Consider the following 26929-nt stretch of genomic DNA (forward strand, 5'->3'; position numbering starts at 1 on the left):
CTTATCTAAAGAATAACAGAAGAGTCTGTTTGAGTTTCAGGTTTAAGGTGATGTTAATGAAGATTTTGCTTAAATAGGCCCTAAAATCTAAAAAATACCAATCTTCAACTTCCAGTTGCAGAACTGATATTAGAGGTTTGAATATTTGTATTTTTTGTTTTATTTTGCTACCAATCTTTTGTCCGCACTCTAGTCCAGTAGGTGGCAGAATATAAGCTTAATAGTTGGTCTGCAAAATTATTCCAAAAAAAGAAAAAAGAAATACTCAAAAGAGAAATGCTTCAGTCTCAGAAACAAGCATAGTGCAAAAGTACAGTGAATGCATAAACATGCTGTAGAAAAATAAACGTTGCTAACACACATAAAACATACATAATAATATTCTGAATTGAACTTTAATCCAAAAGGCTTGGAAAGAACATTTTCACTTAATAAATGATTTTTGTTTTTTTTATTATTATTATTTCTTTTCTTTTTTTTTAAAACACTTTAAGTTTAGGATTGGTAAATACATTTTGATATCAAAACAAAGATAAATAAAGTACAAAATGCAGTTATTAAAACGCCTAGTGCTGATAGATGGTTGTGATACTCTTGGTGACAACTACTGCCAGCAGTTTTGTTCTAATAACTTTCAGAAAGTCATTTTGTATCATTAAGAGGAAATTTGTCCCTCTCTTCACTATAGTGATTCATTTTAGTTACATTGAAGGGTTTTTAAGCATGAACAATCAATAAGGTAATGATGAAACATTGCAGTGGGATTTATATCCAGTCTTTAACTAGGCCACTCTAAAAGTTTCTAATGTTTGTTTATATGTTTGAGTTATTCAGAGTCAGACTTGCTGGTTCACTTCTAATAATTGTTTTGCACTAAAACAAAGTGCACTTGAGCTAAAGGTTAAAAAAAATAGTGGCTGGATGTTCTCCTTTTAGATTTGTATCAGGCATCAAAGTTCTTTGGACTATCACTTATGTCAACTTATATAAAAACAGCCCCAGACGATCACACTACCACCACCATGTTTGGCCTCTAAAATCCCTCATAAAGTTTCACATAGAAGTTTTATTTTAATTTTGTTTTGGGTGTCCCTGTCTTGTACTGACTTTCTTCCCTGGCTATACTCTGCCTCTTCTCACTCCATGACAGTGGATCGCAGAGCTCCCAAAAGTGACTTAATTTCCATAAATTGTTCTACACTGCCCTCTGCTGACAGATATCAATATCAATTTTTTTTTTTTTTTTTTTTTTTTTTTTTTTTTTTTTGCATTTCCAATAACACAATGCATGTCAGTAGATCTATATCTTAATCAAAGAGGAGGACAGCCCTGGTCCAGAAAGTAAGAATCCTACAAAGGGATTGGTTCCAACTATTAATATTTTCAGCTGCAAAACATAAACAGTGAAAAATTATTTAGTAAACAAGATGAAGGAAGAAGGCTTGGTTTATGCTTTCCTGGCCTGAATTGTACACTTCAATTTAACAACAGAAAAAGGAAAAAAGTTACTGTTTATACTACAAATAAAATATATTACCAAAAGTATTTACTCATCTATCTTGAGTCACATTTGAGCTGACGAAACATCCCCTTCCTAATGAACAGTAGTTCAATATGACATCGTTCCATTCTTTATGGCTTGAACTGCTTTAACTCTTCTGGGAAGCTTCATGGGTGTGTTAATGGGAATTCTGACAATTCTTCTAGAAGCAAATTTGTGTTGAATGACAGGACCTGGCTCTCAGTCTCCTCTCTAATCTATCCCAAAGGTTTTCTTTGGTGTAAAGTCAGGACTCTGTGCAGTGCAGTTGAATTAATTCACACCAGACAGTCATGTTGGAAAAGGAAGGGGACAGCGCCAAACTGTCCCCACAAAGTTGGGAAATGGAATTATCCAATAGATATTGGAATGCTGAAGAATTCATTCATTTAAATGGAACTAAGAGGCCAAGCCCAGCTCCTGAAAAGCAATGCCAAACCATAACAACCCTTCACCAAACTTTACACTGGGCTCAATACAATCAGCCAAGTACCATTTTGCTGGCAATCATCAAACCTGGACAGGTCCATCCGATTTCCAGATCGATAAGTGTGGTTCCTCAATCCAGAGAATGCGTCTTGCTCTGTAGTCCAGTGGCAGCGTGCTATCCACCATGGCATCTGACGCTTTGCATATGTATTTGGCGATTTACGACTTCACTGCAGCTGCTGGACCATGGAAACCCATTCCATGAAGCTCTCTGTTCTTGAATTAATCTGAAGGCCACATGGAGTTTGGAGGTATATAGTGGGTGACTGCAGAAAGTTGGCGACCTGTTCACACTATGTGGTTCAGCATCCTCTGGGCCCACGCCATCAGTTTATGGCCTATCACTTTATAGCTGAGTAATCATTCTGAAACACTTAATGTTTCTTATTAAACAGCTAACAGGTAACTGTGGGATATTTAGAAGCGAGGAAACTCCAAGACTGGATTTGTTGCACTACTGGCATCAGATCACTATTCCACACTGGAATTCCCTGAGCTCCTGAGAGCGACCCGTTCTTTCATAGATGATTGTTACCACAGTCTGCCCGCCTACGTAGGTGCTTGATTCACCTGTGGCCGTTCAAATTATTGGAACACCTAATATAATTCATTACAACAGGTGAGAAAACACTTTCGGCAATATGCTTTATTTTATTTATTCAGCAGTCCATGGCACTGTATTGGAAGAGGTAGTCATCTCTAGCGAAATGTGGAAAGCATTCAGGTTCAGGTTTTCTTAGCATTTGAAAGTTTTAAAATAAAAATATTATAAAGTCACACATTAGATAAGCTCCCGTTTATACATTAAACTGGAAGGAAAAAACTCTGTTTTAAAAGAAAATTCTTAATTACCTGGTGGAAAAAAATTGGAGATGTGACAAAAATTAACAAAAGATTTCTAACAATAAACTGAGAGAAAAATAAATATAATATCTGAACAAAATAAATATCACTGAACAAAAAGATGTATCTAATCTTGTTTTTATTTGTAAATACCTGTATATTTTAAATACTTGCATATATTTCCCTCTAATACAACAGTATGCATTATTATGTGTTGATCTGTCTCAAAAAAATCTAAATAAAATGTAGATTAAATGCAACAGAATGTGAAACCATATGTTAGACTTTAAATAAGAGTTTACTCATACAGAGCTACATAAATCTCATATTAGGCCACCCCCTCTTTTGTGACCTTAATTGAATAAATTTTGAAAATACAAGAAATCCACATTAGTTTTTGTTTCAAAAATCAAAACAGTCTTTTTTTTCTTTAGGCTTAAGTTTTGGTGTGTTTCAAAATATGAACAACAGATTATCAAGAGAACTGAAGCATTGACAGAATTTTTCTTATACCAACACCAGCAGAACACACTATCTCCATTGTGCTAAAATCTCTTAAAGTGCTTCAGCTGTTCAAAAACCGGTTTAAACTAGACAAGCAAGTAAGCAATAGAAATCTTTTTTTTTTTATTGCAAAAAATGCTTTGTTTTTCTACTTTAATTTAGATTGTTGTGCTCTTATAAGCAGCCCTGATATAATTAATTACATATGTGTATGGAGGCTGAACGCCTTCAGGCCCAACAGGAAGAAGAACCCAGGAGGTTAGAGCTGCGCCCTGATTGGTCAGCGCACTGATTCAAGCTCCGCCCCCTCCGCTTGCCCGTTGCTCTGAGCGAGCGAACAGTTGGCGTTTTTCTGCCGCTTTGCCATCAAGTTGACAAGCAGAGGTTAGTAATAAATAAGAAAATACATTCACTTTAACTTGTATAAAATATCCACGCTTGTATCATGTTAGCTGTTTCACTTTGTGTTGCACACAGGCTCAGGAAAAAGGCCAAAATGAGTCATCTGAAAGAACGCTTTGTGACTCTGCTCCATGAGAAAAACTTTGTCACCGACCAGTTGGCGGTGCTGGAAGAAAAAACGGGAGTGAAGAGAGAATATATGACACTGGGTATGTTAACACTTCATGTCGGCTCCCTTTTAGAGACTTTGTAAGGCGTTTAAATACAGTTAAATGAATTAGTTTGGCTTAAAAGCAGCGCCGTCTATTGTAGGTCAGCCTTATCTAATTCTACTGATAATTGCCCCATATCTGCAAAAGCAGGCTGCCAAAGCTGACTGTCTTTCTTTGTTTATTACCCCTCTTTCATGCCTAAGTTCAACCAGCTCAATTCTTATGGTATTTCTAAAACATTTCTATGTGAACGTTGCTGTTAAAATCCCAAATGCACCCGCAGCTGGCCAGAGAGTATTTTTATCCGCCCTAAAATACCAACTGCAGGGCAGAAATGGAAAGGGATATCCTGGGATGACATTCAGCTTCAAACTCCTCCACCCATTAGCTTTTTGAGAGCTTTGTTTTGACAAAGCTCAGCAGAATCAATATGCATAGCAGAAGTCAATATATGGCAGCCAGACACCACAGTCTAGTTCTTTGTTTGCAGCTGCATGAAACTTCCCAGGCAGAGTGCCCTACATTCAGACCCACCATTTTTGTTCAAATAACATCAAATGAGATGTGTTCACAATAGTGCAATAGTTTGCATTCAAAAAGCCAAGTTTATGTGCCAGCTGATCCTGAGTTTTGCAGGTTTCATGTGCAGCCAGTTGTAGTATTTTATACATGGATCAAAAGCCTGTTTGCAAAGGACTTTGTGTGTTCTAGCTGTGTAAACTTGGGCTGTGCTGCATAATACCAAGTATATCATATTCACTCATGTTTCCTAAATATTTCTCTTCTTGCTGTTGTCTTTAATTTAACATTTTTGAAAGCTTTGTATATAATGGTGTGCTCACCCAATGCCATGCGTGTGTGTCTGTGACCACAGAGAAGCAGGAAATGAAATGAGGGGAACCGCATGCCAACCGAGGCACTATGCTGAGAGTGGAGCTTTTCTTCTTGCATAAAAGAAACAAGTTAGATAATCTGGAACAACACTTGGGTGCCATTTTTAAATTGATTTAAAACTTTCAGATCCAGTTTTATACGGTCCCAAAATATAAAACTAAATTTAGTTGCCAGGCATTTTGATTGTTTATTTTAAAAGCCCTCTGCTCATAAAGTTATGATACACATTTAGCTAGCTTTTTTTTATTTATGAAATGACTATTGTTTGATAATTTGACTCCAATAACATGCTTTCTTGTGGTTTCAGCCAGTTGCATGCAGACAAATTGTGAAATGAATTCCTCCGTCTTAATAATTGTAGGAGTGGTTTGACTGATTTCTCCATACTTGTTGGTTAACACCTTCGTTTTAAATGATGTCATTTACATGGTTTGCTTGCTAAGATAAATGGGACAAGGGTTAATTGACTAAAAGTTGGGTAAAAAAGACCCAGCAGCAACAGTGAGTGTGTTTAATTGTAGCTGTTAACAAACTTTTAGCCCTAAATTAGACTACATTGATTATATTAATATCTCAGCTTTTTAATGTTGATAGAAGGATGGATAGATTGAGTAATCTTAGGGGTACTCTTGTTATCAGTTTTAATTCTGAAATCTAAGAAAACAGCTTGAATGTACCGGTAGTCAAAATAGAAACTAAAGCCTGTCTTCTTTCTACAGATGATTGATAATGATGTAAATACTATTAAACTGAGACACTTCAAGTGGTTGAACACCAAAGGAAATGGACCTGGATTAAGGCTGATAATGCCATCCCACCCATTAGCGAACTAAGTGCATTTTTTTATAATTACCCATTTATATTGCTCGGTCCTCTTCTGTTAGTTTTGTCTCTAAAAGCTTCTATATCACTCATTGCTTTTACTAGAAAGCTGAATCAAACTACAAGCTTTAAAAGATAATTTATGGATAGCCATCAGTTCTAATGGCTATTAATATTTAAACATCACACTTTGGACAAACTTTTGTGATTTAATCTCTGAAGATATTGGAGATCAATATAGTGAGAGGATTGTTTTGTGATAATAAAATGAACTTTTTTTTTAAGGTGACGAGTGACAGTTTTATGGTGACTAGTAAATAACCTTTGGGGAGCGGCTTTATTGCTGTTCAGTCTTTACTAACTTCATGGTCATAATTTTCCTGTGATGGAAAAAGTATCAGCAGTGTAGCTATAAATTCAAAGATGTTAAGTAAATACTCAGCATTGTAATCAAATGGCTCTTGGCTGTTCAATAACTCGTGTTCAGCAGAACGTAGAGATAAACAGCAGCTGAGTGGCATCATGTCGCCTCCTTAGTTTACCAGTTAATCTGTGAGCTGCACTCTGGTAGCATTGTGGACTTGTAACATGAAAACTGATTATGACTAGTGTCAAAGTACTTAGAATTTATCTTAATGTGGCATCCTAATAAAGCCAATCAGAAGAACCAGGTTAGAAGGTGGAGTAACCTAATGTCATGTTATCAGCTTTCAGCTTTGCAGTTAAATGTGCTGAAAAACTCAGTCTTGTTCTTTCCTTTGCCTGCAGCAAAAATGTTGTTTTTGCTACTTGCTTTCAACTGTCACTGTTTTGGGCTGTTTTGTTTTTGTTTTGCTTTTTTGCTGAGCTGCAAGTTTGTAGGGATTACCTTTGTTACACCTTGGATGTGAGGTCTGAATCTAAATACTAGGGCTGCAACTAACTATTTTACAAATCGGTTAATCCGACTATTATTTTTTCAAATAATGATCAGTAATTGCCAAAGGTTCCTTAAAGAAGATTTTTAAGACATTAAACCGGGTGAAACCCACTTCAGGAGTTTTGGATAGAGAATATTGATGGATGAAAGTTTTATTTTTCCTGAAATGCAAAAAAAATATATATATAAATATATATATATGTATTTTTTTTACAATTTTGATCTAATTACTACTCTAAGTGAGTCAGTTAAAGGCATGTTTTAGAGACTCTATATACTCCATTTGACAATTAATCGATTACTAAATTAGTTGACCATTATTTCAGTAATCGAATAATCATGTTTAATCTGATCAATTATTTCAACCCTACTTAATATATACTTTGAAAGCAAACCAATAGTGGATTTGTGGTCAACACTTGATCTCAAAAGCTTTGTTTTGTTGACAAATTTGGACCCAATTCCATATTAGGGTGCTGAATTAAAATCATCCTTTAATAGTTCCCCCCTAAAAAGTAAAAAAAAAATAGTTTATTTTGAAAGCAGAGGTAGCATCAACACATGAAGGCTACTGCTGTATTCGTTTTACAACAGTTTGCATTTTTAACAGTGTGTGATCCCTTAAGCCTGAGGTCTTCATACATTCATTCTCTCCGGATTCTCCATTTTCCGTCCGTATTCTAAAAACATGCAGTTGGTTAGGGATGAGACCTTTTGTAAACCCTGCAAGGAAAAGTGGGTATAGATGATGGAGGGAGATAATGGTTGCTTTGAATAGATGCTGAATGAATAAAGTAAGTTTAAAATTGGACTGAAACGCTTCACATCTGCTTTTTCTCATTAGCATTGTCTGAAGACCCTCCAGCTGTTTATGTGTTTCCAGTCAACAAGTCTGTCTGATCTCTGCAGGCTGCAGTGTTTCTGTATGTGAGCTCTAGTCCCGACTTGGAGTCCAATCTGTTTAATCTTTCTTCTTTATTGCTGCATTTGTATAGATATTAATTTATGAACTGCAAGACACAAATGAGATGTAAAGAGTAGCAAATGGCATCCTTAATGCCTAGAATGGTGTTTCCTCTTGTTTGAATGTAACCCATATAAATTACCCGATTACATCAGTTATATCTTACATAAATTTGTGGTTTTCGCAAATATTTTTGGTCGTTTTGTAGCCAAAATTCTAGAAGCAAACTACTTGGGAGTATCACAACAAAACATTGTTTTGATTCATGTTAATTATAAACATACTATTGACCAGTCTGAAGAGCTGCGCTGGCAGTTATGACAAAAAGAGGTAATTGATTTCATTTCCTGCCTTTTATCATGACACTTTTAATTTTGGTTTTAACTTTTAAGGGTAAATTTTGATAGTGTCCCACAGTGGAATTGTATTTACTGATTAATTGTTTAATTTCAGTCACAGGTGTAGGCTTAGATGTCAGTGATTTTTGAAATGTGCTGAAAGTTGATAACTGGTATTTGGCTTTATGTCAGCACAGCTTCTAGTCCCAGTTCTCTGCTATCCTTCCATCCTATGATTTGGCACAATAACATGCTTTAACCCAGCATTTATGTTGTAACTGGATACCCTCTCCTCCACCTTCCTGCCCCGCCCTCTGCTCTCATCTTTCTTTGTAGGTATTCTCGCCTTCATCGCTCTCTACCTTCTGTTTGGATATGGAGCCTCACTGCTCTGCAACCTGATCGGATTCATCTACCCAGCGTATTTTTCGTACGTATAACATCATCTTTAAATTGGTGTGAAAACGCTTCACTCAAAGTTTTGAAATCTTCCTCCCTTTATAAATAATTCCATTAACCTTTGTTTTAATCATAGAAACATATAAATAGATAGATAATACTTTTTATTTCTTATCCCAACAGAAATTGTAAATATGATGGCATTCCTGGGCTGATTAGCACATATAAATAACTTGCCCACTTGTACACATTTCTTTTTAGGCAATATGAATGGTTTTGAAAACATAGCTGTTAAATTATAAAGGAAGTAGGATGTTACCTACAGTTTAAAAATGCAAATAATTATGCAAATGTCTCTGCATTAATGTGACGATATTATCAGATAATCCTAAAGGCTTCATCATCATTAGTTGGACTTTTTTTTTATTACACATTTATATCGACATACATTGTCCTATTCCTTCAGCATCAAGGCCATTGAGAGCAACGTCAAGGATGATGACACCCAGTGGCTGACCTACTGGGTTGTTTATGGACTGTTCAGCATTGTTGAGGCCTTTTCTGACATCTTCCTCTCCTGGTTCCCCTTTTACTATTGTGGAAAAGTAAGTTAATGCATTGATTTCTCCCATAAAATGCATACATGTTTGTCAGCTGTGCTCTCAAGTTACAGGGCTTCTACAGGGTGTAAAATGTTGTAAATTGAATTTACTCAACTTTAGGCCATTGAAAGGTAGTAAAAGGTGACAAACAGAATTTGACTTGGTCGTAAATTTTTCTGTCAACTCAACTTCAAAATATTTTGGCTTTTCCAATGATGCTCTCTGTTTGAAGTTCATTTAGCTATAAAATCTGTACAAAAGTTTTTGCTATACATACAGCAGGACCTGAACTGATGTTGATAAATAATTTTTGTTCTTCTGGCTGACCGGCTGTGTGCAGGGACTGGGAAGTTAATTGTATTTGCAATATAATTGAAATTTACCAAAACACAGTTTTCAAATTGCAGTCACCCTATTTTGATCACTCTATATTTACCAAGAGTAATATACTAACTTTCTCCCTCTATCCCTTTATTTGGCAGTAAAATGCTTGATGTGGGTTTTTCGCCACATGGAGAGGTAAAGCCAGATGCAGCTAGAACACAGATTTAATGCATATAAGTAGCAATAAGAACCTTTCACATAAACTGAAAGCCTTGGTTGAAACATCTACAAGCTTGGGTTCAGTGCAAAGGAAAAGGGAAATTAAATCCCAATCCAAAGTTTGTTTAAAAAAAAATCACAATTTTGATTCTTGACGAAATCCTTAAGCCCTATTGTACTGTGTTTGAACTGCCTAATATGTTGAAATTAATCATTTTGCACCCCGCCATGGAAAAATTTACAGTTTCCCAACTTTAGATCACTGTAAAACTTGAAAAGTAAATTTAACTCCAATGGTTTGCGGAAACCAAACCATTGCCTAAAACCAGTTATATACTACAGTTATTTTTAATTATTACATATACAATTCAGATTTATCGATGGAGCGAAATGTACTCTGAAAAAAAAAACACACTACCTCACTACATTAGTAAGTAGAGTTTTCAACAAATGATGAGTTTTTATTACTTTGTTTAACTAAATACTTTTAACAGAATGTTTGACCCAACATTTAAAGATTGGCTTCAACAGGTCATTGAGAATGATTGAGGCTTTTTGCAAATTATAAAGAAAAACTAAATGTTACCATGAACAGTGTTGGCACATCGTACCATGCATCCACCATTGGCATGGAGGAGCTGTTCTAAAACATGTTCAAACTCTGACATGGCCAAAGGTTTTGCATGTGGGAGGAGATCTTAGACAAGACCTTTGTTAAGCCTTGTTGAGGTAGTAAAAGGTAGTAAAGTCAACACTGCGATTGCTGTATTAAAGCAGTACTAAAGAACTTTAAGTTTTGGTTGATTTTGGCTCCCCCCAGTGGACAAAATCAGTATTGTTTTGCCTGAAGGAAGGCAGCACTTCCCATAGCGTGGTAAAATTCTCATCTTCCAATTGCCTGCAGTTTCACTGAACAACATTTCTGTTTCCAGTGACTATTTGAGAGATAAATATCGATGCGATAATGAATCCAACTGTGGTGATAAAATTTCAGATGACGATGTTGAAAATAAGAAACGTTTAACTTTGGTTTTGTACCTTATTACTGCACCACTGTCATCACGCACAACCCCACCTCTGCAGACTCATCAGCGACTGTTTGCTCATGAGTTCAGAGCCTTGAAAAAGTCACAGTAAACACACATATAGATCCAGCAGGAAGGTACTGCATTGCCTGATTATCAACCCTACACAATTTCCACTAGTTCTAATTAATTGGACTTAAAATCACAACAATTTTGAAAATATTTTATAAGGTTGAAAGTTTACTTGTTGTTCGTTAACCATGGATTATCAAAAACATAAATCGTAGACATTAAGGATTTGTGTTACAAAAACTTCCTATTTCTGTGATGAAAAAAACAAAAGAATGCTATATTATGTAAATGATTATGAAGCAAGACTTTAATATAAAAAAAAAAGTGAAAAGCAAACCCTTAAACACAGTAGTTGGAAATAAGTTTCCTCAGCATCGGGTCATGCGGAGGGTGGTTTGTCAATTCCAGAGTTATTTCTGTTCTGATTTAACGGTAAAAAATGTTTGGTTGTTAGCCCTTAAGCTCATTCAAAGGATTATTCTGCATATTTTTAGCACTGGATTTTTCGGATTTATAATCCCCATCTTTTTATGGAGACTGGAAATCTTAGAGTTAGATTTAATGTTTAGTCCCAGATGAGGTTAAATTTTCTGCTAATGAGAAGTGCTGCTCATAGCGCCCTTAATGCTGAACTCTGGTCTAAATTATCTAAAACTTACATTTGCATTATATGTTTGTAAGAAATGATTAAATTAATGGGTGGATGAATAACAGCATTAACTGAATCCTTGTTTAAAAAAAAAAGGCCAATCAAGGTGCCTAGCAGTAATTATAGGCTTATACATTTGTTTTTTTAGGTCAAGAGCCTGTATTGTATGTGCATTAAAGCTAACAGAGTTAATGTTTGGGACCATCTGTATCAGAGAGACCTGCTTCAGTACTTTCAGTATTGTCATTTTACACTAAACTACACTCTTTCTGAAGATTTTATGTAGTTTTCTGCTGGGTTGGGTGGAAAACTGTCCTAAATACAGTTGGCAAAAGCTGCCCTCTTGTGGAGAATCTGTATTAAAGCACCTTTAGAAGAAGTTTGTGTACTTTACTTATTTATTCTGTAAAGGATGCAAATGCATACAGTTGTTTGAGCTCTTCACATCTGCTTCAGTTGAATCACATTATGTGAATTGCAGGATTCTCAGACAATTAAGTCTGAAAATTATTGTTGGTCTTGTTTGCATTAGTAGCCCAATGTGATGGTTGGATAATAGGAAATAGTTTTCAAAGGTAAAGGACAAAATATCTCCCACATAAAACTTTGTGAGATGTAAAGGAACATGATTTTTATGTATATAGACATATACAGACATCCTGCATTTATCTGTATGTATTAACTGATGTTGCATTTGGAAAAATGTCCTGTACTTTATGTCTTGCTATAGCAGGCCTTATTTGGAATGTTGGAGGTACAACTAGTGGATCCTTATTTCTGAATATGTCAGATTATTGTTTCCAACAGACGGTTAAAGTCTTTCTTCAGCTTAATGTAGCACAGAAGCTAAAGTGGCAGCCCAAAAAGTCCAGCTAAGGTTAATCTGAAATCTGTTCCGCTTTCTCCCCAGTGCATTTTCCTGATTTGGTGTATGGCTCCAGTGACGTGGAACGGCTCTGACATGTTGTACAAGCGGTTGATCCGGCCATTTTTTCTGAAACACCAGGCCACCATGGACACGGTTGTCAGTGATCTGACTTCCAAGGCCAAGAACATTACAGAGACTGTGACAAAAGAGGGTGAGTCATTAACTTACTGTCCTATTCACAGTACAGCTTTTCAATATAGGGTTAGGGTTAGGAAAAACAGAAATATTTTAAGTGACTTTCTTATAAAGATTTATTTCACAGTAAATATAAAGTGTTTTTTATTTGTTAAGAGGACTTTGTCAATTAAAAAGAACAAAAAACATGTTCACTTTCTCAGAAAATTAGAATATTAAGACCAATGATTTTTTTTACAGCTATCCAGCAGACATTCATTGACACCCTTTTCAGTCCGCAAAGGTCATTGCTGATGAAGCTGCCTGTTCAGTGCCATCTCTAAAGATGTTGATAAAAAGCTGAGTGGAAGGAAAAAGTGTGGTAGAAAAATGCAAAGCAGCAACAATAACCCCAGTTTAAGAAAAAGAGGCCCATAACATACAATGTTGGGAGTTAAAAATGTCTGATCTTTGGAATCTTATTGGCCATTTAATTTGGAACCAAGGTACAGTGTCTGCAGGAAGAGTTGAGAGGCTCTTGATATCTATCTTGATATCCTGTGTGAGCTTTCCAGGTAGTGATGATTCAAGGAGCCTCTGATGTTGGTCTGCTATGTTTTATCAAAGCCAACAGCAGCAGCAGCAGCTAACTTGTGGGAAAATGCACTTCGCACTGCTGACAAGTTTTATGATGCTGATTTTATTTTCCTGCAGACCTTTGCACCTGGTCAAACACCCAAAAGGACCCATACCTGGTTTAATGATAACGGTATCACTGTTCTTGGTTGGCCAGCAAACTTGCCTGACCAAAACCCCAAAGCTAATCTGGAGTGTCATGGAGAGGAAGATGAGACACCAGGGCCAACAATGGGAACGAGGTCAAGGCCACTATTGAACCCAGCTGGGCGTAACACCTCAGCAGAGCTACTGGCTCATCACCGCAATGCAACTCTGCATTGAAGCAGCAGCAGTTGGTTCCAGATAGACGCTTAACAAACGTGGCATATTATGTATGGTGCATGCTCAAGCATTTTAGTAGGCTGACATGTGTTATGTTTTTTACTTTTTATTTACTGGTCTTTTTATTTACTGGTCTTGTCTAATATACTATTTTTCTGAGAAACTGAATGCTTTTTTATGGACCAAATATATAAGCCTTAGCTTACAAAATGTATAAAATTATCTCCACTATATATATACTATATAACTGACTATATATATATATATGTTACACTATTTAAATTTACTAAATAAACCCTCTTTTGAATAAAATGTTAAGGTGTTATTTTTATGCAAGTACATAAATCTCTGCCCTGGTATCTGTTGCATTTTCTATTTATCCTTTCTTTTCCAGCTGTTAACCAAGTTCTCAACTCTGACAAGAATAAGTGAAAAGCATAGACGGGCCTCTCCTAATTGTATGCGTGAATGATTGTGTGCACCTCCTTTTGATCCTCCTTGAAGACGGATAGCCGGTCGACCTGCACTTCATGGAGACTGTGGCTTCTGTCTCTTCTAAAAACAAATAAAAGATTTGAGCATCGGTACGTTGAAGACAGTCAATGAAACTGTGACCTTTTTTTGTGAACTTTCTCTGTTATGAAGACTGCTTGGAATAAGTTTAAGAATAAATCAGTTGTTTGCTTGCATGTGGCTGCACTATCAGTTTTGTGGGACAGGATTAATATGTTGCACTATATTCAGACTTAAGATAAAAAAAACAAACAAACATCCATCTGAACCCATATGTTGACATTACTGATTAATTGGCAAGTAAATGCAGTGGTAAATCTAAGACATCTCAGGAACATTTTAAGTTTACTGGTCTTTAGCGCGAAAGCTTTTTGCCCTATAATGTATTTATAATTGCCTTCTGTTGCGTTGATAATCTTGTCCTCTGTCTCCTTTCTCTCTTACTGTGTTAGACTTGATTTAATGTTAGATATTGGGAACATTCCCATTCTTTGACATCAACTGGAAAAGCTCTTTTTAAACTGTCTTAATTTATTTCCCTTCATTGATTAAAAGAAAAACAAATAAAACTGGAACACCGATGAAACAAACCTGTGTATAGATGTGGTTTCATTTTGCTTCATCTTTTATATCATGTCTAAACTACACACTTTAATTTGGACCTTATAAAATCCAATTTTACAAAATTCATGCTCTGCTGCTTTTCTTCACTTGTTTCTAATAATCGCAGTGAATGCTGGGGGTTTTCAGCAGTTTTTTTTTTTTTTTTTCCCCATGTGAAGCTCTAGAGAAAGTCAGTATCCAGATTCCCTTGATCTTTTAATCTGTCACCTATAAGCAGATTATATCATTCTGTCTGCCTAACTGCCCATGCATTAATTTCTGCTTTGTGCTGCATTCATGCTTGAGGGATGTCTAAAGTAGCGCCAATTGTGATTGTGCGCTGGATATAATATGCTGAGAAATGGTGGATGGAGCCGGCGTGCTGGTCTGTCTGCACCAGAGGGATAGAAGGGCATCCATCTGGAAACGGTTTCTGTGAAGATATGTGCTGGGATTTTTGTGTATGCTGTGTGCCTCCGACAGTAAAGACTGAAATATCTGAACACAGAGAATAATGGAAAGATAAAGCTTTGAATTCAATTAAACGCTCATACATGGATCTGTCCATTAATCACTGCAAATATTACCCGCCTCAGAGATGCACTTATATTCTAATCTATCTAGCAGTTTCAACAGCATGTGTAAAAATAGACTTTATCTCTCTGCAGTTGTCCTAGAGATGGGGAACCCCACCACCCCTGAGATTGATGTCCATTGGATTACTTGGGTTTACAACCTAATACCTGTGGTTCAGTCATGACGCATCAGTCATTTGTTATAGAAAAAATAAAATAGCTGATCACATAAGTGACCCAATCACATTTATCAGCTGGAATTTTCTTTTATCTGTAAAACGTGACACCATCTACATTTCTACATTTCTTTTAGATCAAGTTCATGTTATGTAACAGTGCATGCATTATTTAGAACTAGGCTAGGGTGCGATATGTGAGCCAGATATACACCAATTTTTCCAGATATTACAAAAAACAGATTTCCTTTGGGCTTTAACTGCGTTTTTACTCATCTGCCTAGCTCTTATGTCTACCAGAAATGACATATTTTCTGGTCTTTTTTTTTTTTTTAAAGGGCAAATCTTGCTAGTGGACCAAAACAAAATGACAGTAAAACATGAACTTAAGTACATTTATAATAAACAAACATTGCCTAGTGATTTTGAAGAAAACAATGAAAAGACTGCAAACAGAACCTGAGGGATGCATCATAGTCGATCATCTGCAATATGCAAAATTTCCAGTTATTTAGGAGTATGGGGGGAAACTAGGTGGTTAATGAGAATAAAAATGGAGCTAAACAAAGAGTAATCCTGGGAGAACAGCTGTTGGATTTTGTCATTCCATCTTTTTGATCCATCCCTCCATGACTTAATCTGCTTTAAATCCATCAATTATAGTCCATCCTTTCTTCCTTTTGTTTTTGCAAGTTCCATATTTAAATCTGGTTTACTATTAGAATATCCTCCTTCCAGAATAATTATTGCGAAAGTTATTTATACTGAAAATTGAAGAGTAATGAGAACCCTGGTATTTTCATGTAAAAATTTGGTTGGATGAATCCACCACAATAATAAAGCCTTTAATTATACTTTTGATTTTACATGTTTTATTTATTGTCAGAACCCCCCGCTGATAAATCTTAATACATGTATTAATAACTGATATTTGTATACAGAGGAAGATGTCTGTATTGTTTGAACTGATTTAAAAAAAATAAGGTTAATCTGCTTTTGGGAAGCTTATTTTGTTAAAACCTTGCCTCATTGTCTTGACAAATATCAAAGTAAAACCAATAACATTTCTTCCTTCTATTGCTTATGAAAGGCTGCTAGGGATAAATTCCTAAAATTAATCTAAATTTGCTGAAGATCCTTAGATTATTAAACGCTCTTCTGTAGTTCCCCCTATCCGCCAAGAGAGGGAGCCAAACTCTATTTGGTGTGGATGCAGAGCTGGTGAGTCATTCAGGCAGGGTTTTGCATGCAAACGGCAAACCTCTAAACAAAATCTGGGATAAAAAAAAAAATAATAATAATTTATGTACGCACGAGGAGACCATTAAATACGTTTGAGCACGACTTTAAATGGCAAGAGGGAGATTCTGGAACCATTACGGCAATGAGTTGTGTTCAGGATATGTTTGGGTGTCATCAATAAACCGATGGCTCATTTCCTGGTACATCGTGGTTGGATCCGTCAACACATCATTGCCTTTTCTTTCCGCTGCGTGTTTTCTCGCCTTATCAATATGTATGATGTGCTGCATTCACAAGTTCCGGCGCCTTCCAATGTGCGGCAATGTCGCTGTCCATGGTGCTGATGTCCATGGTGCTGATATTGTACAAACGAAACGTTAAATCTGGCACAGGTGGGAGGGGACAATCTAAATTATATTTTTAAATAATAATGTGAGTTTAATATTAGTATCTTTAGTAATTAGTACCATTTAATAATCTCACAGGATTATCTCTATGTTTAATATGTACTTATACAAAATAAGTGCTCCACAATCATTAACCAGATAGATTGTTTAAAAATATTTTTTTTCCCACATAGCAATCAATGGACTAACAGGTGGTTATTATTCAGTTGAAAATACAGATAATTATATTGCATAATGTTATAGTGTATTACTCTTTTCTGATTGAACTGGGTCATTCTAGACATTGGTCAGAACATTTCATTTTAAAATTTAGATGGAAAGGATTCCTTTCAAACAGAAACTGAAACCAAATGATCAGCGAACAAACAACTGTTGCCCATGGGTTGAAGAATATCCAAAATCTTATACACTCAGCCAATTATTAGTTCTAAGATCAACTTATAGAAAGCTATGAATTATAGCACTGAAGAGATCAATCTAAGAAAAGCTTTCAGCAAATATTCCCCAAATATTTACTACTAGGGGAAGACATTCCAAAACAACTTCCTAAGGAATGCATTGGACTAAAGACATGATTTTGAAATTTTTGCATTTACTCCAAACACAACAGAAATTCTCATGTGAACACAGGTGTCATACAGCTGAACGTTTGTAAAATGATTAAATGAAAAGTTAAACTTAAAAAGCACTTTTCAAAACATATTTAAGATAACAAAGATGCTACTGTAATTTAAACAGCCTATTTTTGTATAGTTTTACCTATGACTATGAAAATGTGATCAAATTTCCATCACCTTGGCCATGAGCGCCTCTATACCAGGGCCAGTAGGGCCCCTGTAGAACTGGCTGTGGCCCCTGTACCTAACATAAATTGCAAAAAACATATTTCTTTAAATACTTGTGTATTACCTTGGTTAAACGGTAAGATAATTTGCAGATGGAATAAGAGGATTTATTTGTAAAACAAAAAGGAAAATAACTGTTATATTCTCTCAAGTGCATCTAATTATCTTGTTTTGGGGCCTAAACCCTCCTTTCTTTGGCAGACCATGCTTAAATAAAACAACTTTTAAGAAATTACAGGTTTGTGGCTGACTTAATAAACTAAAGATGTGTTATTTCTCTGTTCTTTCTTGTTGGTTTTTGCATGGTAAATTTCATCTAGAAATGTTACTAAATTTGGCTTCTCAGTTTTTATAAATGTTTATCAGCTTTTTGCATGACACCACTAGTATTTAGACTCTAAATATCACCACATATTAATCCTAAAATTTTAGAAGATTAATATGTGGTGATATGATCTAAGATGTCTAATGGCCTCCCTGTCATAACCCTAATCTTTAGCTTCCCCCACGGATTCTCTTATCAGATTTAACTTGGGATCCTAGTTGGAATTCATGCATTAATTCCATTGGTAAGATATAGGAGATATATAAAAAAAAAAATATGCAACGGATATGAATGAATGCTTAGCCTGACTTTTTCAGCCCCACAGACAAGGGAGAAGGTATAGCACCTCCCTCATCCCATCTGCGAGAAAAAGAGAGAGAGAGGGGATGGGGGGGGGGTTGAGAGACTGAGATTGCTTGTGCGTGCTGTACCGTGTGTGTGAGTGGGAATCGGAGGACATGAGCTCTACATGAGTCGTGTAAAAATGCTTTAAGACGCTCTCAGCGTTTGTTTTCTGACCCCTTCGAACCGAGGACCAGCCTGAAACGGAGCCTGCGTCTAAATATCCATCACGACCAGGTATGGAGATGCTGTCCTCTGCTGCCTCTTTTACGCGCAGATTAGATGCTGGTATTTGGTGGCGTATAGCCGCGCTGTGCTCTGCTTTCTGCCTGGCTGCTGGAGGTTTGCGCGCTCAAGGATTCCCGCTGTTCTCCTCCGATTTATTCATATCACTGCTGCTGTTTTAGACTCACCCATGTCAGCATAAATTCCGAGTCCTGATTCTATTGGAAAATCTCGATCGTGTTGTTTCTATATCCGTTGCAGCCTATATGTCCGCACAGCCATATTGGCAGTGAGCAGGCAGAAATGGAGAAACTGATTGGTTTTTATTATCATTTTTTATTACTGAGAAGAGAGAGGGGGTGGGGGCTGATGTGTCTTCCAAATGATGCACCGCTGCGAGATGGCGATCCTCTGGTATTTATGAATGAACCAAGCAGAGTAGGGTGGTCTGTAATGGCGTTGCGCACCAATCTGCGGACCGACGGCAAGCCCTCTCCTGCCACCCTTTCCTGACTACAGCCAAGAGGAGAGATGCATGGCGACGTGCGCTACTTTACATTAAATATCTCGCAGATGTGACGCACAAACCTGCCTCTTTTTTTTTTTTTTTTAGCAACAAATTTCCCCCTTAATCCTCCATCTGGACCGGTTTGTGTTTCCTCATCCACATCCGATGCGCTGTTTGTTTTCAGTGCCGTGACTGGAGGTGGAGAGCCGTCATCACATGAAGAATGAAATTGTGAATCATGTAGGCCCTTCTCTGTGTGTGCATACGTATGTCAATCGACTTCCTGTAAGCGATGCCAGACGTGTGTATGCATTAATGCATGCGTGTGTTTGTGTGTGTTTGTGCAAGGGTTTGAAAGAAGAGAGGAGACTTATGGCTGTAAATCCCGAGAGTAAAGCTTTGCAGAGTGGTGGAGCGCATAGTGCGGAGATGCAGAGTCTATTAAATGTGCATGTGTTGGAGGAGAAGTGATGGGACAGCGTTTCATACCCTGTCTGTCTGTCTGTCTGTGTGGAATAGTCACGGTACAGTTGCATAAGAGGATACACCTCTCTGCTAAGGCAGGGTGAAGAAAATGACTCAATATATGGTAACAGGCAAGAGCAAAATGAGGAAATGATGCTACTGAAAACCGGATTGGGTTTCACCGGATGAGAAAGTGAATGAAATAAGATGATGATGGTTTTATGATGATGGGTCTTTTCCAGAAAAAAAGTTGCCTTTATGACACTGATGGAAGGTGACAACCTATGGGATATACTGGCCCAGAAGTACCCCTTGAGCTTTATGCCATTTAGCTAGCTTATTACCAAAACCCAGAATTGTATATATTTTATTAGTCATTAAACATGATTGATCTACAAAAAAGCAGTGCAGAATTATTTAGTGTCAGTGAAATTAAAACCTTTATATATTTTGCAAATACATTTCTGACAAGTGTCCTCTGCTTCTATATCAGACCCATTTGATGTAACACCAAAGAAAGAAAGAAATCAGAGTTCACCTAATTAGTTAGAGCACATATAATTCCAGTTTTAGTAAATATAGGGATTTGTGGGGAAAAAAAGCATCACGATGACCCAAGGACACAGCATGAAGTTAGGAATCCAAGCATTGGAAATCTCACTGAGCACTGTGTAAACCAAAATCCAAAACTGAAAAGAGCGTGACAGCCTACCAAAGAATGGCTGCCTTCCTAAACTGACAGGCCGAGTGAGAAGAGCAGTAATCACAGAAGCTAATTCTCTCTGTAGCTCCTTGGATCCACAGCTCAGGTGGGGAAATCTGTTGTCTGGGCAACTGTCACACTACAGTAGAAATAGCTTGGCACAACTACAAATGTACCCAGATATAGCTGTCCAGCCAAAACAGACAAGGAGATCCTTAATTGAGGAAGCAGCCAAGAGGCCCATGATAACCCTTTAGCTGCTAAGATCCACAGCTCAGGTGAAGAATATTATCAAGGCACACAAATCAAGACTTTATGGGTGTCTCGCACAAAGAAAGCTGTTGTTCCAACAGACTCATAAAAAGCATCTTTGTAGTTTACCTAAATCATGTAGAGGACTCAGCAAACGTTTAGGAAAGCACTACTACAGCAAGAAAAGGACAGCACGTTAGTTTTGATCTGACTATAGATGGAGATTAATACACGTCAGTCCAGGAAAAAAATCTGAAAAGGATTTAAGTAAGGTGGAGGTTTCACCCTACAGAAGCTGGAAAACCCTGAGATCTCTAAATGGACAATGCTGATGGAGACATATTACCAATGACTTCAGCTGTGATTAAGAGGAACTGAAAATAAGCTTTACAAGTTTTTAGCCAGTTTTAGGATTTAAAACATAATAAACGATGCATGAATTTTCCTCCAGGACAGTTCCCTTCAGTTCCTGTCCTCAAGCTCCAGTGTCCTGCACCTTTTAGGTGTATCTCTGGTTCAGCACACCTTAGCTGGACAGTGGGGAATTTTGTAGCACTATTACTTTGCAGCAGGAAGATCCTTGGCTCATTTCCATGGGTATTGCAAGACAAAATGAGACAAAAGAGAGTAAAGTTTCTGCATTTTTTGATTAAGATAAACATCCCTGATAGGCATGGAGGCTGGAAAAAGGCTCTGCTAATGATATCACATATATATTAGTGAGTTGATGTTGACTCTTGTTGCTGAAGTTGTGTCTAAAAATATTAAGTTAATAAAATGGTGAAAACCTTGCTCTATTTATCTCTCCAGTGTAAATTTAAGAAGGTTTTACAGCAAAAAGGATACAATTCACCTTTCCATTTTTATTTTGGATGCCCTCCAAAATGAAACAAATCAAAGATTTAAAAATAAACATTAGAAGAAAAGAAAGAAAATCCCTGGTTTAAATGTGGGAGTTTCTCCAATGTGAAATCAATAATGTTCAATCATTAAGGGATCGTTTTATGTTCTGCTAAGAAATCACAAACTATACCAAATCCTCTTCCACACAATAACTAAACCATAACCAGAGCGACTTTCTGATCCAGCACTTCCTATTCAAGACATACAAGCATAATCTATTGTCAAATATCTAAAAAAAAAACAAAGACGTTGCTCTACTAGCTGGTTTGTATTTGGACTGGAAGCTGTGGGATTCCCTTTTTCAACCCTGTTCAACCTTTTAGAGATTGACTGGTATTATTTTATCTTCTGATCTTTGTTTAGCAGATCGATTGGATCAATCCTGACCTACAACCCCGGTTTTCATCTGCCACTCCAGGAGTTCTTCCAAAACACCCACCAGCAGTGTATGTTCAAAGCTTCAGGAGTTTGTAGTTATTGATTTTTATGGATAAAATAAATCTAAATGAGCAAAACACCTTTGTAAATAAAGCATAACAGTAGTTTAGGTGCACATCTTTGCTGTTACTATGAGTCAGGCCTCTGTGTGTGTCCCAGACAACAGGCTGAGGGATTAGCAGGGTCATATGGAGAGAGCAGAAGGAGCAGCCCAGGGATCCCGAGGTCTCACTAATACTCCCAACTAATACACTCTCTTGACACCAACGACTGCTGCACAGAACCAGCATGAATAAGGTTACCCTCTTTGATGAGACATTTCAAGAGCCTTTCCTTATAAATATACACAGAAGACCTACTGTAGCTGTTTGCTTTCAGTTTTGTTTAGAATAAAGGGTATCAAACCAGAGATCTCCTCCTTTAAATGAAAATCCAATGTATTTAATAACATTTTATATGTCTTCACCTCAATGTTGTTATTTAAAACCATAAAGTACAAACGTAGGGAAAGCATATCTAAGCAATCTGAAATATGACTCTTGTTTTCAGTACATCTTAAGAAGTTATTGGTTATTTTTCTTTATAATCAGTCAGTTAAAACAGATTTTCAATGACTATATAACTTTTACTCTTTCTTCTTCAGGAGGTTTTGGCATCCAGGTGGTCTATAACACAAAGACAGTTGGTGGCTCCATTCCTGGGAATTGGGTCAACCTCAAGCAGTGCAGAAGCACAGAGTAGGTTAAGCCCAGTAATAAGCTCCTAAGCCAACGGTGCCTCATTGTCTTAGATTTTGAGGCAATAGGCTCCAAACAAATGTTAAAATTGATCATGGATTGGCACAGATGAGTAGCACAGGCTTACTCATTTTTTCTTTGGAGTTGAAAAACAGTTGAGTCATTTCAAAAATGTAGTGCTGCTATGTGATTCGGTGAGTGACTAAATGTTTTGTGTCTATATGCTAGTTATCATCCTATCTAAAGTTGCAGGATCTCTCAGAGAAAATAACTGCTCTGTGCATGCACTGGTTTAAATACTTATTATGGCATTTTAAAACAGATTTATTTAGAACTGCTTTGACAGAATCTATATGCAGAAGCAATTCTTGGCTGCACTTTTCTCATCTGCACAATGATTTTCTAGCTGAATAGATTGGGACCTGCATATCATATATACTGAAGGGATTTGCAGCGGTGGTTTTTGATATGGGCAAAATGGCATACCGCCCAGGGTGCTGTATTGTTTATGGTTGGCATGAGTGATTTGAGAAGAATTGTTTGCATCCTTGGATGACTTTAAACATCTTTATGCTGCACAGCTGGTAGAAAAATATAAGCTTTCAATCATACTGTAGGAAGACAGTGCTGCAAGCTGTTCAAGGATGCTGATGTTAGCTTTTGATTAAAGGTTCTTTGTCAGGACTCAGAATGTATTTTTATTATTTTCTCAATAATCAGCAGCTCATCAGCTGGGAATGGATGGCTGGATATCCCTGTAGAGGTAGAAACTCAGGTTAGTGACCACGCAACTCTGACAGGGAACTATAGAGAGCTTTTGAGTCACTAACCTGGTTTTCTAGGTTCAGTCCAAGCCCAGAGGGAGGAGTGGAATCCAGCCGGAGGATTTCTTCAAAGCATGCAGCGTGTACCGCCCAGAGAGTTCCAGGAGTGAAGCAGAGCAGACTGACGAGCGGAAGCCAGCAGATGAGGAAGAGCAGAAGTATCTGGAGGGAAAATCCAAAGTCAGTGTCAATGCAGAGGGAGATGTCCAGGGCAGAATATTAGAGATGCAAGAAGATACCAAAGGGAAATCCAAGCCGGGGGTGGGAGACAGAACCAAGGTCGTTAGCAGGCAGAATCCAAAAAGAAGTCCAAAGACAGGTCAAGCAAAACAGATAAGAACAAGGGCAAGCAAAACTCAGAAGTCCAGGAGCAGAATCTAGTCAGGATCAGGTAACGAGAAACACACTTGGGTAAGCTACAGAACTCTAACACATGGCTCGAATAATCTGACACTGAGGGCTTGGAAGTAGCAGTTTAAATAGGAACTGGAACAGGTGGATCTGATGAGTGAGAATGAAAACTGGGCGGAGCTAAGCAGGTCATAACATGAGTGTGTTTTCCTGTCATTGATGGGAAGATCATAACATTCTTATTTTCAGCAAAAAGGAAGGAATGTTTCCCTATCCTGAAAAAAGTGTTTTGAGAGTTTGAGAGAAAGAGTTATAAACATTGCACTGAGGATATTTAGCAGCCAACAGGTCTTTAACCTTTAGGTCTTGGGCAAGTTTAAGGCTCTAGGATCCAGTTTATGTGCCCTACACAACACTTGTCTATATGTTTAAAAAAACAAAAACAAAAAAAAACCTCCACTAACTGCTAAAACCTAATGAAAATAGGCCCAATTGTTTATATTGCGAAACTAAAAATGCTGATTACTTCCTACAATTTAACGGACCCACTAATAATCTGAGTCAAGGCGTACATAGAAGAGGAAATTTGCTGCTTCACCAGGAGAGGACCTAATATTTCAGCTGATATCTGTTGATCCTGTAAAACACTCACCTCTGAATAGCCATATACCCACGGCATTCCAGTATGAGCACCCTGATTAAAACCCTTTCACTGACAGAAAACACAGGACCGCTTTGTGGGTGTCTATTCAATCACGCTCTTGATCTGTTGAATGGTATTGTGTTTGATGTTTGTTAATGCGCCTCTTTCATGCTCCTGTGGAAGGGGCTCTCCTGATGTAAATTATGTGCATATTTTTACTAAAGGTGACATTTCTTTGGGCTCCCTGTAAAATAAATCAGAGACGCCTGCAATGTATCTGCAATGGGGGAGAAGGGAAGAGGGACCTGTTTGTTCCGAGCCAATGTTATCCCCTAATGGAGTCTGGCTGCAATGCTTCAGATGCATTTTTAAGTGTACCATTAATTCATTAGGGAACTGCAGTCCTCTCATTCCAAATAAAACAAGAGGAGAGGAGACGAAATGCGGCGAGACGGCTCATGTTGGGGAGGAGCGCCATCAATCTCAAAGGCTCCACGTCAAGGACAAACGGGGAAGAAGTTGAAGTACAGTATGTGTGTGACTGTGAGGGCACACCTGTGTGTGCAGTTCTCGCTGCTGACGGAGGAAGAGAGGCGGCTAATTTTAGCTCAGGTGAAAGAAAAGGGTAGGAGAGCGGAGGATGGTTTGGATGAGATGAAGCTGGAATCTATGGCTGAAAACAAAAAACAAAGGCAGGAGGACAGTCTGTCATCCTGGGCCTAGAGAAGCACGCTCCATCGATTAAAACCACAGGGGCTTTAGTTTATTGATCAAACAGAAAAGAGACTGGAAAATGGAGAGAAAAGTGAGGGGATGTTGAAGTAGCAGGAGAAAGACAAACAACAAATAAAGACAGCAATATTTCAATTAATTATCAACTAATTATTCCATTTTTTGGTCTATTCAGAGAAGGGCTTGCTGAATGCCTTAGATTACTGTCTCACTGTGCCTTAGCTTAAAATCAGGGATGACTGAACATTATTAACAGTACCTTTAATTCAGTAGTATGTTATTTTTAATTGTTGGTCATTTTTGCACCAGATTTGATGAAGCCAAGGTTTCAAAAATCCTCTGTTTATGTCCCATCAGGCTACAGAATATTTCCTGAACTCTTTCATTGACACATTTGTTTTGATTGCAAATGTGACAGGGGACTCTGTGTTCTTTCTTGTCCTCAGTGTTTTTGGTTGAGTCTCAAAGCCTCATAGATTTTAACCATTTGCAGACTCGTAGATGTTGCTGGGTTTGTTTTTTTTAATCTCTTACTGATTTTCATCAGATTAGAACATGAGGTGTTGCTTTTTCAGATATTTTAGCCTATTTGATGTTGTAGGAAACGGGGGTTGGAGAAGTGTCGACTGCAGGGCCGCTGACTGGACCGGATCCAGCAGAGAGCCATGAGTCGCCCGTCCTCAGCTGAAAGAGGGGGGCTGGGGGCCAGTAAGGCAGGCGGGGGGAAGCATGGGGCTGTCTACCGTCACTGGGTCGGGTTCGGTCGCTCTGTCCCCCGCTGGCTCCCTGCCCCCGTCCGTGTAGTCAACCAAAATCCCGGACTATTTTGAAATTCTCCCTGGACAATTTTTTAGGTATGAAAAGAAGGACATGTCCGGGAAAAGGCGGACGTCTGGTCACCCTACCATATCAACAATTTGATGTTCCAGTGAGTGAGTGCTTGTGGCTATGATGCGTCTTTGCTCAGCAGCTTTGCTCGTTGTAAACCAACCAATCAGCGCACAGCTCATCTAAATATTCATGATCATACCATAAAAGGAAGAAAACCTGTTGTTTCATTCTAAGGGCTTTTAACCAGGCTGGAATTAGGGCTCATAGAACAGCAAATATGCCATTTTCAGCCCAACCAATGTTAGACATCCTATTCAGAGACCTTAAAGACCAACACCAAATACCCTATAGAATCAATCTATGACCCTTTAAGCAAATTTGTAAATCTATGGATCGTGCAGCAGTTGGATAATGAAATTTAATGCAGCTTTTTTATAATTTATCATTGTTAATTCAGGAATTAGCAAGAGGTTAATGTCTTTTTTCGCAATGGGCCAAATTTTTTTTCAATTCTTTATATTCTCTCGGAAATGTTTGATAATGACTTGTTGAAAATTCCTCAATTTATCTTCATTGACATGTGACAAATAACAGAATGTAAGTTACATAAAAAGTTATGTCTTAAATTGATATTCGGCTTCTAAGAGAAGCTATTGTAAAAATTAACGTGAATCTGGACTGAATTTACTGGGTAGAACAGCAACTGCAGAGAATTATATAATTTGTTTGTTTCAACGATCTTAAAACAAAAAAAGGCTTTGAGAAACTATGAATAAGTCAATAATAGGCAACAACTTTCATTTAAATGATCTTATTTATTCATATTAATTCATATTTTAATCATTCATGATTCATTACTTTAAACAGCCATTATTCAATGTATTTCTGCCTTTTTATTATATTTTAATGATCATTTGCACGGTAGAACAACTACACAGCAAAGAAATGGTTTTATCAACAAAGGCAGTTTTAACTACTGTGTCTAGATAAAGTCTTTTACTGCAGTTGAGGATTACTTACAGCTGCAGGAGCAGAGCTGTGTCAGAGTTATATTATATATATATTTTTTT

General features: G+C 37.4%; 1 protein-coding gene and 1 long non-coding RNA gene across 4 annotated transcripts; both read left to right on the forward strand.

The window, feature by feature from the left end:
* The first annotated feature begins 3639 nt into the window (after positions 1-3639).
* Positions 3640-13972, forward strand: LOC107092991 (receptor expression-enhancing protein 5-like). 2 transcript variants are annotated; one of them, XM_015387760.1, is made up of 6 exons: positions 3640-3760; positions 3854-3987; positions 8264-8357; positions 8793-8931; positions 12128-12296; positions 13614-13972. In XM_015387760.1, the coding sequence occupies exons 2-6, from the start codon at positions 3873-3875 to the stop codon at positions 13649-13651; spliced, it is 555 nt and encodes a 184-aa protein (XP_015243246.1). In that variant the 5' UTR covers positions 3640-3760; positions 3854-3872; the 3' UTR covers positions 13652-13972. The 2 variants fall into 2 exon arrangements, with proteins under 2 accessions (XP_015243246.1, XP_015243245.1); XM_015387759.1 differs by lacking the exon at positions 13614-13972 and adding an exon at positions 12974-13332.
* A 4335-nt stretch (positions 13973-18307) lies between these two features.
* LOC107093004 lies at positions 18308-22570 on the forward strand. 2 transcript variants are annotated; one of them, XR_001481598.1, is made up of 3 exons: positions 18308-18484; positions 21667-21749; positions 22385-22570. It is a non-coding gene; the product is annotated as an uncharacterized LOC107093004 (long non-coding RNA). The 2 variants fall into 2 exon arrangements; XR_001481599.1 differs by lacking the exon at positions 22385-22570 and adding an exon at positions 21901-22038.
* Positions 22571-26929: the final 4359 nt, after the last annotated feature.

The sequence above is a fragment of the Cyprinodon variegatus genome, unplaced genomic scaffold (genome assembly GCF_000732505.1).
Source record: "Cyprinodon variegatus isolate N-32 unplaced genomic scaffold, C_variegatus-1.0 Scaffold403, whole genome shotgun sequence".
Taxonomy (NCBI): domain Eukaryota; kingdom Metazoa; phylum Chordata; class Actinopteri; order Cyprinodontiformes; family Cyprinodontidae; genus Cyprinodon; species Cyprinodon variegatus.

Bases quoted from the DNA above. Each gene is read 5' to 3' on its own strand.
- LOC107092991 (XM_015387759.1), top strand. From the start codon at position 3,873: ATGAGTCATCTGAAAGAACGCTTTGTGACTCTGCTCCATGAGAAAAAC. The intron at 3,988-8,263 runs GTATGTTAACAC...CTTTCTTTGTAG, and splicing joins GAGAGAATATATGACACTGG to GTATTCTCGCCTTCATCGCT. The intron at 12,297-12,973 runs GTGAGTCATTAA...ATTTTCCTGCAG, and splicing joins AGAGACTGTGACAAAAGAGG to ACCTTTGCACCTGGTCAAAC.